Source organism: Pteropus vampyrus, unplaced genomic scaffold, assembly GCF_000151845.1.
Source record: "Pteropus vampyrus isolate Shadow unplaced genomic scaffold, Pvam_2.0 Scaffold6, whole genome shotgun sequence".
In the NCBI taxonomy this organism is placed as follows: domain Eukaryota; kingdom Metazoa; phylum Chordata; class Mammalia; order Chiroptera; family Pteropodidae; genus Pteropus; species Pteropus vampyrus.
In genome coordinates this window covers 5,504,409-5,520,014 of record NW_011888787.1, presented here as the reverse complement: position 1 = coordinate 5,520,014, position 15,606 = coordinate 5,504,409, and the positions used below count along the sequence as shown (strand labels likewise).

Below are 15,606 nucleotides of genomic sequence, written 5' to 3'. Positions count from 1 at the left end.
TGTGACCTTAGGCAATTTACTGTATCTTTCTGGGGCTCAGTTTCGTCATCTGAAAAGCAATGATAATAAAAGCCCCAAGCTCATACAGCTGCTGAAAAAATAAAATAAAATGCATTAACACACGTAAAGGCTTAGAATAGTGCCTGGCTATAGTATGACTCAAAAATATTAGCTATTTTTGTAATTATGAAATGCCATAGTCTAACAAATGAGAAAAAGATTTCAAGACTACAAAGTAGAAGTGTAGTCATAGACAGAGCAGAACATCTCCACCTAAATGTAGAAAATAGTTTCCTAAACTTTACCATACTGTCACCCCTCTCCAGAATGACACGGCCACCTCTACGCCTACCAGCCTATTGCCAACAGTAGCAGAAGCAATAACGAGTTCTAGTCTTAGAAATTAGAAGAATAAGTTACTGTCTTCAAGCGACAATCTCCTTTTCATGTCCTGTGGTTTACATTTCACTTATTTGTTAAGACAAATTATATAAACCTATTGGCATCCATTTTGTATCTCTAACAGAGTCTAACAGGAAAATTTTACACAGAAAAATAGTTTATTGTTATATTTATACTCAATGAAATCTTACCCTACGGCATTTTTCTCCATCTGAAAATTTTGCTTTCTCTGTCATTTGCCATAGTTTAATCTCTGGCCGACACTGTTTCTTCTTGATGATAGGATGTAGACAACTTGAGTCAAGGTCAGGTTCGGTCCCTTTGTTACTTATTAATTTTACTCTTTTAATCCTATTTTTTAAAAAAGAAAGAAAGATTACTGACTAGTTTCTGAAAGTAGTACCATCTTTCATTAAATCGCTCTCTTCTTAGGAGTACAATGTATTATTCTGAAACTCAAGAAAATTGAGAAATCACATTTTTCAGACTTCTAGCTTGCTAAGGGTACAGAGACAGACTATAGCTAATGCTAGTCTCCAAAGACTCCGGTCACTTGATAGGAAGCTTGTAGTTCAGCTTTGCAAGGAAGCAGGTCCACAGTCCTCTCCACTCTCTCTCTCGAGGTGCCAAGCCCGACTTCGCATCGCCTGCCTGTGCCACTTGATAAAATGTGCCCCCCTCTCCTATCCTTCAAAACCTGACAGCTCTCAGCTCCTTCATGACTCCTGCTGACTCCTTCACCACAGAACAATCACTCCATCTGCTGAACCACGTGGCCTTTAGTCGGCAAGTAACCACTTATATTTTTACTTTGCTGTGTCTGCATCATACCTGCTACTCTTACCTTCCTAATTAGATGGTAAAATTACTGAGAATGGAGATTCCCAGTGCCCAGCACAATGTTCAGTATGAAAAACGCAAACACTTCGACTAGAGTGTAAACATATCTTTTGAAAATATGTGAACATACTTCATCTTCAGAAGAGGAACTGTGAAAGAACTTTGTTTTTCAGTCATACTCATTAATATATGGCAAGATAAGTATTTCCTTATCTTGTGCTGTCACTAGTGCTGCCACGGCCTGCCAGATCAGGAAGAAGGTGGAATCTGTCTCGGATCTCCATCCCTTTCTGTCCTATAGCCCGTCGACACTAGCCTTCTGTCCTGCCTCCCATTTCTAAGGAGGTGATCAGCTTTCACACTGACAAATACCCCATCTTTGTCTCATGATGTTGGCTCAGATAGCTTAAACTATTTACCTTTCCAGAGTACTTATATTTCTGTAATCTTGTGGTCTAAAAAATCATTAAAGATCAAACAGAATAAAACTTTTATGGTTTTACTGGACTTACTGGTAAGATGACCAGACAGTAGGAACATTTTGAGTAAGCAATTCATTTTAGAGCCCTTTAAAATCACTCCACAATGGTAGTAAGTTTGCACTATGTACTCTTAGGACCTAATCAGATTACACAGTGCGTAAACACTAATGTGAATACAAAATTAAGTAAAAATTCCAAAGACTTCCCACCTGTTGCCAAAGAGAGTCTCCCAAAAACTACCACCAGTGGGTGCAGGTTCCACCGTTTCCACAACTCTGACTTTATCAGAGGAGTTATTTCCATTTTCTCGGCTCCCATCACCATTTACAGGTTTTCGTAATTTTCTATAAAAAATGTTTCAACAAATTCAGATTATTCAAGACCTTTTCTATTTCTCCCCAAAATATTCCTCCAGGAAATTTTACTAACAGATTACTACCTAAAACTAAGTATAGCGAAATTCATTTAACAGAATTAATTTGCAGGAATATTTCTGACTTAAGGGCAAAAACGGGTTCCAAACCGAAGTCCTGTGCTATTATTTTGTTCAACCATTAAACAGAACTGCTATTCAAAGAGGTTACTAGAAGGAAAATGTTCGCATGTATCACTAAGAGTCTCTTCAGGCACTGCTAGCAGAAGAAACTTTTTTTTTTAATACAGATGTCAGAAATCTACTCATTTGACATTTAAACAGGAGGACACAAAATAATAGCAACTGATCTCTTATTACTGATGTCCTATGCAGTTACGAGATACGTCCTATAAATACCGACAAGACACAACACAGCATTTGATTTCCTCAGCGAACGTTAAATCATTTGCACCGCATTTTCAAGGAATCTTTTTTGAGGAGAAAAAAAAAGTTTGTTTTGAAAATAATATTCAAGAAGAATATGTTAAAATTCAGTGCACCAAATGAAAAAAGTCTTATTTAGTAACTGCTTAGGGGAACAAAAATTTGCAGATATTCTGAGAAAAGATAATACCACATATACTTGAGAAACCTTTAACGATTTCAAAACCCACACATAGCACATAACCAATAAAAACATGACAAATTCAATGTGTAGAAAAGTCAAATTAATCTTTATTTAAAGTTTAGAACACTTAGAAATCCATTTTTATTATACACTATTGAAAAAGGTAAAAAAAATTTTAGTAACACTAACCCAATGTACTAGGATCCTTGAAAATCAAAATTTTCACCAAATTTTAATTAAAACCGAATTTGGAGAATGTTGTTGCAAAAGCATTATTTATAAATTTTAATTAATAATAATATAGGACAATAAAATCAAGAAAAATTCATTTTCAACTAAAAAAAATAACATAGGAATAGTATAAGAATTTCCTTTTAAGCAACTGTACTAAATAACAAAAATCCCACGCTGGATTAAAAGTTCATGACAAGGTTTCTTCACATCAAGAAGAAAAGTGAAAAGCAAAGTATTCGGTTTTTTTTAGGCCAAAAAATAACAAAAAATATATGCAAATCGAAAGATTTATTACTTTAACCGAAGCCTTTGTAAATGTCTAAAATGCCTTTCCCAGAGAACAGCACACCAAGAGCTACTGCCCCATCTCACCTTCTCCTCCGGTTCCCGTTGCTCCCGGATGGCCTTGTTATCTGAGCAGACACAATTTGACAGTGGACGGTTCCCATGAGTAACATAAGGCACAAGGGTCCAAGCACTTCGCTTACATTCACAATGGGCATCATATAATACAGCACGAGTGCTATGACTGAAAAGAAGAGGTTTCGAAAATGTAAAACATTAGGGCTCATCTTTAAAACCAATTTGAGCAACTGCACAAATTATTTCGACAAAAATCTATCATTTTATAAAGTCCACAAGTAAAAGCACGTAATTTCCTTTAACACCTCTTCTTGCACATTAGCCCTTCCTGGCAGCACAATGATCTATGAGGATAACCGTACAACTGACGGGCAGAGTATGTAGCCCAGAAACAGACGGCAGTATACGTGAAAACCTAATACGCATAACTTATCCAGATGAGAAAGAAACAAATTCTTCAATAACACACACATGGGAAAATAGCTAACTTTCCGCTTACAAATGACCAAGGAAATGCACATTAAATGAGAAAAATGATAGTTTTTGTACATCAAATTATGTAACAATTTCCAAATTATAATGATGCTGCTAAGATTGCAGTAAAACAGGCACTCTCATCCACTACTTTCCAAAAGAACTGTGGCACCGAAAATTTCACTATATGTACTAAAAGCCTTACAATGTTGACGCTCTTTGGCCTATTAATTGTCTTGGAGAATAAATCCTAAAGAAATATAAAATATAGAAAATTTTGTTCATGATGGCATAACGATAAAAAAACAGAAGCAACCTAAATGCTCACAATATGGGAAGGGTTGTATATACTATGGTTTTATAAAGTTTTACATAATGGAATACTACGTAGCTATAAAACAGTATTTATGGTAAATTCAGATGATAGATTTATACAGACATTAAAATGAGTTTTAAGTGGTGTGTCCATATAATGGAAAATGATACAACCATTAAAATGATAGTTGTAAAGACTTAAGTACAATGAAATAAAATTTAAAATGCAGTTCCTTATTCACACTAACATTCTGAGTACTCAATAGGCGCACGTGGCTAATGGTTACTGTATTTACCGTGATCATGTAAGAAATTTCCATGATCACAGAAATCCTATCGAACAGCATTGTCACAACTTTAATTAAACTCATAAATACATACATTTATAGATCGTATTCATTCTATAACTTAATTCAAAAAGAACTGACATGAGAAAACAAAAATCACCCTAAACCCTTCCACCCTAACCCAACCTTCGCTTCTCTCTGTTCTCATTCGAGTCTTTTTGCACAGGGTTAAGCAGTGTACACTGCGCACTTTCAGAGAGCTTTCCTGGTAGGCGGTGGCGATATAGTGGTAAAGAGAATGAAGTGAGTCCCTGCACATTGTGAGAAGAGAAAAAAAAAAAATCAGGCAGTTTAATCAATGAATACAGAAATTAATTAATACAGAAATCAAAATAGACTCCTGGGATAGTGGCTGGGGAACGTAGGACAATTTAGAAAGCATATGTGGGGACAGACTCTCCATGAAAGTTACATCTGAACTGAGATCTTGAAAAAGAAAAAAGATCGCCATGTGAAAAGGCTTAAGATTGTTTCAAAAAGAAAGAAAAGTTCTGTGTGAGGCACAGAAAAAGCCATTATGCCCAGAGCGGGCACGGAGGAGAAGGGTGAGACGTGACGTCGAAGAGGTTAGCAGGAAGGAGTGCTCAGGAGTTTGCATTTTCTTTCTAAGGGCCATGAGAAGTCACTAAAAAGTTATGAGCAGGAACATGACGCAACACAGTTTCTGTTTTAAAAGATTTTTCTAATTGCTGTGAAAAGAGTGGTTGGTAGAAAGAAGATCAGAGCAGACGTCATTCCAGTGGTCTAAGCAGAGATGCTGGTGCTGTGGACTCTGATGGTGGCAGCGGAGACTGAGACAGACAGACTGAAGACATACTTTGGAGGTCGAGCTCACGGACCTGGTGACAGATGGGATGTGAGAGCTGATGGCAGAGTAGAATAGGAAGACTTAGTTTTCACTTGAAAATTGGGCAGTTGCTGGTATCATTTAATGAAATGTGGGAGGTCCAAAAAAGGAACATGCTTTTGCAAAAAAAAAAAAAAAATTGTAAAAAAAAAAAAAAATCAAGAGTTCCATTTTGGATATAAATTCAAGATACCCACTAAATCTCCATGGAAATATCGAGCAGGCAATTAGATGTACAAGTAGGAAGTTCAACAGAGATCAGGCCTGAAGATATAAATTTGAGAATCATCAGTATATCAACTATATTTAAAACAATGGAGCTTGATGAAAATACCTAGAAGGGTAGAGAATCTTGGATCCACCCTGGAAGTAATCCAATATTCAAATGTCAAAGAGAAGACAGAAGGCCTGGCCAATGAGGCAGGTGGGAAGAAGTTCAGGAAGGGAGACTGCAACAATTGTATTTGCTCTCTGTGAACAAATAATTTTAAGATGATCTCCAAATGGTGTGCATCCCTTCATTTCTTTGAACTTGAAACCATCAAATAAAAGGGTCAATGTAAGAACAGCAAGGTCTGCATTATCTAATAGCAAAAGCAGCAAAAAAAACAACTGCCATAACTTATTCCATCTCCTCCAATTACCTTGCATGAGGTAAAGCAGTAGCAGCCAAACAAAGATTCTTAAAGAGGTAACTTGAATCCACCAACTGCTGAACAATGGGAAAAACACAACTCGAACAAGCCCCTTCCGAGTCAGGGATGTCCATGGAATTTCAGGTTTGGCTTTGGCAAATGTTGAGCCTTTAAATATACAATAAAACAAAACGTCAAACCTTTACATGCACTATAGCAATACCCACTTGAAACACTATTAAAAACAAGTGAGAGCAAAAATGTTTGTTGAATGTAATAACTTCTTGCCTCTATCTCTGGGATAGGAGCTCAAAATAAGTCTGGCTCACTTGAATGTTATACAATATATTTTTCTTAATTACACAACAGTGAGTCTCCAAGTTCACCCCTCCTTCATCCTTATGGAAACCATGTAATTTATGTAGCCACACAGTACTAAAGCAAAGGAGGAAAAAATGCTCAAGACTGAACGATGAGGTAAGAACATTACTTTTGGAAATGAAAGTACACAATCACATAGGGAAGATATCTAAACATAATCTTTAGTGCTACTATAAAATAATAGTATACATAGGAAACAAACCAAATTTAGAACTTACCTCTTATTAAGTCAACATCAATCAAGTCTGGCTTTATGTGACCCATCTTTTTTGGTTTGTTTTTGAAGCCCTAGAATGAAACAAAACAAAAACGGAAATAAACAAAGGAAAAAGTCCCTTTTAAATACAAAAGGTAAACTTATGTTTCTTTTTCTCTATATCTGACTCCCTTTTACTGGGAATATTTAATCCTAATGCTCCTTAAAGGAACTTGTCACTGATACTTGTTTTAGTTTTTAGTTTTATCAAGTAGCGCATGCATATACTCTAATCACTTTTTAAAATAATTACAAAGTGCCAAAAGATCAGTAAGAGAAAAATATTAATCCCGTGACCCATTCTTCCCTCCCAATTTTATTCATTAAAAATAAATAACTTTCATCTTTTTTTTTTTTAGCTGTGGCTCTTGGTATTTACTTCCATACTTCTAAATAATGTTTATATTGCTATTTTTAAATTTACTGATTTGAGAAATCATCTACTGACTCCTAAATAGTATATAAGAATTCAGCTCTCTTTTACTACTAATCCCCACGCATCCTAACTTCTACTCTCCAAAACATACTGATTTTTAGATCAATCAGTAATTACAGTATGATCACCATGAAATATCATTCTCGATAAGCTATATTACATTCTTCTATTTACTTTATAAGGTCAAAATATTTACCATTTTGCAAATATTCAAATACTCAAATTTAATCAAAGTCCTTTTTCTCTAAAAAATTATATTAAAAATTATTTTTAAAAAACTCTTGGCAACACCCTTGCCAGAACCCTCTATCTTTCTGCTCCAATTGGACTTGTTGCTCTTTGGCCTGCTACACAGCTATAATCCCAGAACTTCTCTTCACTGTCACCCTGACAATTCCATCCATCGCTCTCTGTGGTATGGAGAACCCCTACTTCCTATATCCCACGTCTTCTTGGAGCACATCCTTCAGTAGCTTCCTGAGAAAGGGGTCACGAATATATTGAATCCCTGCATGTTCTAAAAATGAATTCATTCTATCTTCACTTTTTAAAATTACACTAGGTATAGAATTCTGAATTAATAATTTTCCCTCAGGAATTCAGACATTGTTCCATTGTTTTCTAGCTTCCGATGCCATCTGATTCCTGACCCTTTGCACATGAATAGTTTCGTTCCTCAACTCCTCACTTTATTCGTGGTGTTCAGAAATTTCATAATGAGGTGCCTTGATATGAATCTTTTATCATCTGTTGTGCTGAGAATCCTTTCCATACGAAAATTCATGTCTTTTAGTTTTACAGTTTTCCTATATTTTTATAGTTCTTACCTTCTAAACCTTTTAACTTTTGTCTCCTATTTTCTACCTTTTTTTGTCTTTTTGCTTTGCTTTCTGTAAATTTCCTCAAATTCTATTAAATTTTCATTTTAATTCTTTGAGTTCATGTCTATTCTCTTTCATATTAGAGGATTTCTTCAAATATCTAGTGATCACTGGCTGTCCATTTATATATTACAATGCAGAGTTAAAAACCCAATGGACCCAATATTCTACTCCTAAGTATATACTCAAGGTAAATGTGTATCTATGTCACTAAATAATGTACACAAACTGTTCACAGAAGTATTATTTATAAGTGCTCCAAACTGTAAATTACCTACCAGTAACAAATGGAAATAGCCCATCAACAGTAGAATAATTGTGGTGTTATACTGAATAAACTACAATTGTGCGACAATGTGAATGAATCTCACAAACGTAACTGTGAATAAAAGGAATTAGACTCAAAAGGATATGTACTGTATAATCTCATTTATATACAATTCAAAGAAAGGCACAATTAATCTATGTGCTAGTAGTCAGGTTACTGGTTACCTTCATTGCTGGCAGTGACTGGAAGAGCATGTGAAGGGAGCTTCTGTGGGACAGCTAATGTTCCATTTCTTGATCTGAGTGCTTGTTACACAGTATATTTTTTTGTGAAAATTCCTCAAGCTGTAAACTTATAATTCTGTTATATGTGTGTACACATGAGTATATTTATGTTTACCGAATGTGGTTTACTTCAATTAAAAAAACTTATGAGAAGCTCTGGGTATGTGAGTGTAGCTTATAGATTTAGGGCTTCACTGCAGGGTAACCAAGCAGAAAGCCTGAAGGAATCACCAAATGTCTTATCAGGAGACAGTTCTTCTGGGGTCATTCACATTGATGGAATAATCAATTATCAGTCTCTGGAGGCATTTATTATGCAGACATTCAAGGCTCTTTAAAATAATCCTCTATCACTATCTGCAGGTGACATAATATACATAGAAAACCCTATATTCAGTAAAGTAGAATATGAAATTAATATACAGAAATCCATCACATTCCTATACACTAATAATGAACAAATAGAAGTAGATATTATGAAAACAATCCCATTTACAACTGCATCAAAAAGAATAAAATAGAACTACCAGTCAAGACAGCAGTGTGCTCTACGACCACACCAAAATTACAGCTAAATTATAGAACCACTCTTGAGAATCACCTGAAGATTAACTGAACAGAACTCTTATAACTAAAGATGTAAAGAAGAAGCCACGTGGAGACTGGTAGGAGGGGCAGAGATGCGAAACAGGATGGTCCCAAACCCATGTGAGGAGTTAAAAATCAGGAGGGATATCTTGGTTTTAGAGGTTCTGCCCCCGCCGTCCCTGAGGAGCAAGGGGTCTCAGCCCCACAGCAGGCTCCCAGCCCAGGGATCCAGTGGCAGGAAGAGGAGTCCCCAAAGATCCGACTGTGAAAACCAGCTGAGTTTGTGGTTGAGTGAGACAGAGGGTGGCTGGAGTACCAGGCACTCCTCTTAAAGGGCCTGTGCATGAACTTACTCGCTGACAGACTCACTCACTCTGAACTCCAGCACTGGTACATCAGCTCAAAAGGAGCCAGTGACATACAGGGAGGAACTAAACTCTCTTACTTCAGGGTGAAGCCTGGAGGAGTAGCTCTCTCCACCATTTTGTTCCTTTGTTGAGCCTTCCCCCACAAAGTCGGCAAATCCTCTGCTGAGTGCCCCCACTCCCACCCATAGCCTGCAAGCACAGGTAGGCACTCATCATATCTGAGTCTCATTAACCTGGTTAACAACAATCTTGTCCCACCCTGGTGATTCTCTGAGAACTAGCTCCACTCGATTCACATGACAAACCAAACATCTTTCAGAGGCTAGTCCACCTAAGCATCCAGCCCATGCCCATGCTGTGACTTCCTGAAAATCTCTGCAGACTTTACTAAAATCTCGGAAAGGTCCACAAACCCCAAACAAGTAGCATTTGCCTTGGTGTGAACTATACCTCTTGTTAACCCATTTCCTGTTTAGGAAAAAAAGTCAGCTTACTGTGTTAATTTAATTTGACATAAACGCACTCTTTGAAGCTGAAGCAAATCTGACTGGTTTTCAACGTGAAAATATAAAAACGATTCTTAGAGTTATTTCTAAACAGAACTAGTCTCTAATCCTAATGTAACAGAAATGTGTACATAAATCAAATTCATCAAATGAATCTTTGGCTAATGACTGTTCAAGAACGATATTAACATCATGCCTAGGAATGCTACGTTTTCTAAGATTTGACACTTTCAGAGATTGAGAATTACTACATTTTATAAATGGAAATATCACTACTAAAAACAGAATGCTATAAATAGAATGATGTCATTTGCTTCCAAAGACTATTGTTACACTAGAACGATGCAAAAATAATAACAAAAGCAAGATATTTCATAGCAAACTTCGGGGATAAGGTTAAGTTTGTAACCCACGAGTTATCTCGGGGTAAATGCTGCAGCCCCAAACGCTGCCAGCGAGTATCCTCAAGACAAACAGTAAATGGGTTAAGTGACCCCCCAGCCTGGCACAAGTGGCAGCCACCTTTGGTTTGCAGCGTAGCCTCTTCCAGGTGCCTCTAAACCCAGCACAGGCAGCTACCAACTGTAGATCAATTGGTAGATCCTACCAGATGGCCCTGGGCCAGGCGCAGACAACAGATGACCTTGACCCATACCAATTTATTTATCAAATGTAGTCTTCAGACCTACCAAGCAAGGCTATCATTTAGAATCAAAGGAAAGACAGTTTCCCAGACGAGAAAAAGCTAAAGAAGTTCATTACCATCAAACCAGTATTCCAAGAAATGTTAAAGGGACTTCTTTTAGAAGATGAAAAATATGAATAAGAAAACAGAGGGAAGAAAAAATTCTCACTGACAAAGGCAAACACTTAAAAGCAGTAGATCATTTATAAAACTAGTACAAAAGTAAAAAGGCAAAAGAAGATCAAGTGTAATTACAACAATAAATTGATACACACACAGAAGTAAAAAGTGGCAAAACAAACATGAAGAGGGTGAGTAAAAATTGTAGTAATTTTACAATGTGCTCAAATTTAAGCAACTATAAATATAAAACATACTACAGTAAACATAGCTGATATATATGAAGCACATGGTAACCACACACCAAAATTCTATTTGATATACAAGAGAAAGGAATCCAGACATAAAACTGTATAGAAAGTCGTCAACATACAAGAAAGCGAGAGAATAAGAGAGGAATTATAAAAAACAATCAGAAAACAATTAAATAGCAATAACTACATACCTACCAATAATTACTTTAAATGTAAATGGACTAAATGCTCCAAACAAAAGATATACGGTGGCTAAATATATAGAAAAACAAGACCCACTTCTGATCAAAAGACATACGCAGACTGAAGGGGATGAAAACAGATATTTCATGCAAATGGAAACCAAAAAAAGCTGGAGTAGCAACAATACTTATAACAGGCAAAACAGACTTTAAAACAAGGGCTGTAACAAGAAACAAAGAAAAGACTTACAGAGCTTCCCTGCAAGCCAGAGCTACCTCTGGAGAGCTGGCCTGCTGGCAAACTTGTATGAGAAAGGCTCTAGGAAGACCCTGTGAGGGCGCTGCTGTGGTGCTCCTCTCTAATTCATCATGGATGACCAGTGGCAGAAAGATATCAACCCAACAAGTGGATATAACTTCATTAAGATAAAGGGATCAAGCCAACAAGAGGATATAACTCTAATAAACGTCAATGCACTCAACGTTGGAGCACCTAAATACATAAAGCAAATATTGATGGACGTAAAGAGACTGACAATAACACAGTAATAGTAGAAGACTTTAACACTCCATTGACATCAATGAATAGATCATACAGAAAGGACAACAAGGAAACAGTGGCCTTATATGACCCATTAGACCAGATAGACTTAATTGATATTTTTAGGACATTTCACCCAAAAGCAGCAGAATATCATTTTTTCAAATGCTCATGGAACATTTTCCAGGATAGACCACACATCAGGTCACAAGTCTCAATAAATTTAAAGAACACTGAAATCATATTAAGCATCTTCCTTGATCCCAGTAATGTAAAACCAGAAACCAATTACAAAAAGAAAACTAAAATACACACAAACACACGCATGCTAAAATAACATGCTACTAAACAATGAATAAGTTAATGAGATCAAGGGAAAAAAATCAAAAGATATCCTGAGACAAATGAAAATGAAAAAACAACCCAAAATCTATGGGACAGAACTAAAGTAGTTCTAAGAGGGAAATTTATAGTAATACAAGCCTACCTCAAGAAACAAGAAAAATCTCAAATAAATAATCAAACCTTACACCTAAAGAACTAGGAAAAAAAAAGAACAAAGCCCAAAGTAAACAGGAGGAAGGAAATGAAGTCTAAAAAACAACAAAGAAAAATCAATAAAACCAGGAACTGGTTCTTTGAAAAGATAAACAAAATTGATGAACCTTTGGCCAGACTCATCAAGAAAAAAAGAGAAAGGGACTAAATAAATAAAATCAGAGATAAAAGAAGAGCAATGAAAAGCAACACCACAGAAATGAAAAATAAGGAAATAGTACAAACAATTATATGCCAACGAATTGAACAAACTGGAAAAAATGGATAAATTTCCAGAAATATACAATCTTTTGAGGCTGAATCAAGAAGAAACAGAAATTCTGAACCAGACAAAAACACTACAAAAACAGAAAATTACATCTAAAAGATCATACACCATGATTGAGCAGGATTTGTTCTTGGGATGCACAGTTAATTGATATATTCAATTAACCATGATACACCGCATTAACAAAATGAAAGATAAAAATCATGTAATCATATCAAAAGATGCAGAAAAAGCATGTGAAAAAATCCAACGTCGATTCATGACAAAAACTCTTAGCAAGTGGAGGCAAAAGGAACATATCTCAATATAATAAAGACCACACATGATAACCCCACAGCTAACATACTCAATAATGAAAAGCTGAAAGTTTTTGAAGATCAGGAACAAAATAAGGATGTCCATTTTCACTTTTATTCAACATTGTATTGGAAGTCCTGCCACAGCAATCAGACAAGAAAAAGAAAAGGCATCCAAGTTGGAAAAGAAGTAAAACTGTCATTATTTGCAAATGACGCGATATTATAGAGAGAGAACCCTAAATAGTCCACCAAAAAACTATAAGAAAAACTAAATTCGGTAAAGTAGCAGGATACAAAATTAATATTCAGAAATAGGTTGCATTTTTATACACCAATAACAAACTATCAGAAAAAGAAATTAAAAAATACTATTAACAATAACATCAAAAACAATAAAATATCTAAAAAGTATCCCAGCCACCCATCCCCCCTCCCCTATGGCCGTCACCAGATTGTCTTCTATATTTATGAGTCTGTTTTTAATTAATTTGTTCTTTTTGTTCCTTAGATTCCGCATATAAGTGAAATTATATGGTATTTATCTTTCTCTGTCTGACTTATTTCACTCTAGGTCCATCCAAGTCATTGCAAATGGTAGGATTTCATTTTTTTAATGGCTGAGTAATATTCCAATGTATATATGAACCATAACTTCTTTATCCAATTGTCTGTTGATGGGCATTTAAAAGTCGCTTCCATATCTTGGCTATTGTGAATAGAGCTGCAGTGACATCATTCTTAACATTTTTTGGATATGTTTTCTCCTCGGGTGAGGGAAACAAAAGAAAATATAAACAAAACTACATCAAACTAAAAATATTCTGCCAAATGAAGAAAACCATCAACAAAATTAAAAGACAACCTACTGAATGGGAGAAGATATTCGCCTATGATACTTTCAATAAGGGGTTAATATCCAAACTATTGAAGGGACACATACAACTTAACGCCAAAAAAACCCAAACGATCCAATTAAAACATGGGCAGAGGACCTGAATAGACACCTCCAGAGGACATACAGATGGCCAAAAGACATATGGAAAGATGTACATCTCTAATCAACAGGAAAATGCAATGAGATACCATCTCACACCTCTCAGAATGGCTCTCATCAATAAATCAGCACACGAGTGTTGGCGAGGATGTGGAGAAAGGGGAACCTTTGTGCACTGTTGGAGGGATTGTTAACTGGTGCAGCCACTATGGAAAATAGTATGGTGTTTCCTCAAAAAATTAATAATAGAGTTACTATAAGACCCAACAATTCCACTTCTGGGTATTAATCCGAAGAAATCCGAAACACTAATTCAAAAAGATACATGTACGTCTATGTTCACTGCAGTATTATTTATAATAGCCAAGATATGAAAGCAACCTTGGTGTCCGTTGATAGACAATTGGATAAAGAAGATGTGGTACATATATACAATATTACTCAGCCATAAAAAAGAATGAAATCCTACCATTGGTGACAACACAGATGATCTAGAGGGTATTCTACCCAGGGAAATATGTCAGACAGAGAAAGGCAAATACCACATGATTCACTAATACGTGGAATCCGAAGAACAAATGAGTAAACAAAACAGGAACAAATTCATAGATACAGAGAACAAATTGATGGTTGCCAAATGGGAGGGGGTTGAGGGGGTGGGTGAAAAGGGGGACGGGATTAAGATATATGAATTGGCAGTTATAAACTCAGTTACAGGGATATAAAGTACAGCATAGGAAATACAGTCAGTAATATTGTCCTAACTACCTATGGTGTCAGGGGGTACTAAACTTATTGGGGGAAATCACTTCATAAAGTACATAAATGTCTAATCACTATTTTGTACACCTAAAGCTAATATAATATTGTATGTCAACTACAATTGAAAAATTTAAAAAATTTAAAAATAAAATACCTAAGAATAAAGTTAACCAAGGAGGGGAGAGACCTGTACCCAGGAAACTATAAGACACTGAGGAAAGAAACTAAAGAGGACACAATGGAAGCAGATACCGTGCTCACAGACTGGAAGGGTTAATACCATTAAAATGGCCACACTACCCAGAGCAATCTATAGATTCAATGCAATCACTATCAAAATACCAATGACATTCTTCTCAGACATAGAACAAATAACCCTAAAATTTATATGAAACCACAAAAGACCACAAATAGCCAAAGCAATCTTGAGAAAGAACAACAAAGTTGGAGGTATCACAGTCTCTGATATCAAATATACAAGGCTATGAAAATCAAAACAGCATGGTACTACTACAAAAATAGACACATAGATCAATGGAATAGAATAGAGAGCCCAGAAATAAGCCCGTGCTTACACGGTCAATTAATCTATGACAAAGGAGGCAAGAATATACAATGGATAAATGACAGTCTCTTCAACAATTGGTGTTGGGAAAACTGAATAGATACATGCAAAAAAAAATGAAACTAGACTATTCTCTTACATCGTATACAAAAATAAACTCAAAATGGATTAAAGACGCAAATGTAAGGCCTGAAACCATAAAACTTCTAGAAGAAAACACAGGTAGTAAACTACCTGACATCAGTCTGAGTAATATTTTTTTGATATGACCCTTCGAGGAAGGGAAACAAAAGCAGAAATAAACAAATGAGACTTCAGCAAACCAAAAAGCTTCTGCACAGCAAAGGAAACCATCAACAAAACAAAAAGATAACCTACTAAAGGGGAGACTATACTTGCAAATGATATATCTGATAAGCAGTTGGTATCCAAAATATAAAAGTAACTCACACAACTCAAAAAAAAAAAAAAAATCTGATCAAAACCTG

At 35.8% G+C, this 15,606-nt stretch overlaps 1 protein-coding gene across 1 annotated transcript in view; it reads right to left on the bottom strand.

Moving 5' to 3' along the window:
- The window catches only part of PHTF1 (putative homeodomain transcription factor 1), a 44,701-nt gene that overhangs the window by 12,011 nt on the left and 17,084 nt on the right, over positions 1–15,606 (bottom strand). The window contains exons 3-7 of the mRNA XM_023534955.1: positions 6,522–6,591; positions 5,932–6,090; positions 3,314–3,470; positions 1,934–2,068; positions 588–753 (exon numbers count right to left, since the gene is read on the bottom strand). Of these exons, the coding sequence (XP_023390723.1) occupies positions 588–753; positions 1,934–2,068; positions 3,314–3,470; positions 5,932–6,090; positions 6,522–6,591 (687 nt within the window). The remainder of the gene's footprint in view (positions 1–587; positions 754–1,933; positions 2,069–3,313; positions 3,471–5,931; positions 6,091–6,521; positions 6,592–15,606) is intronic.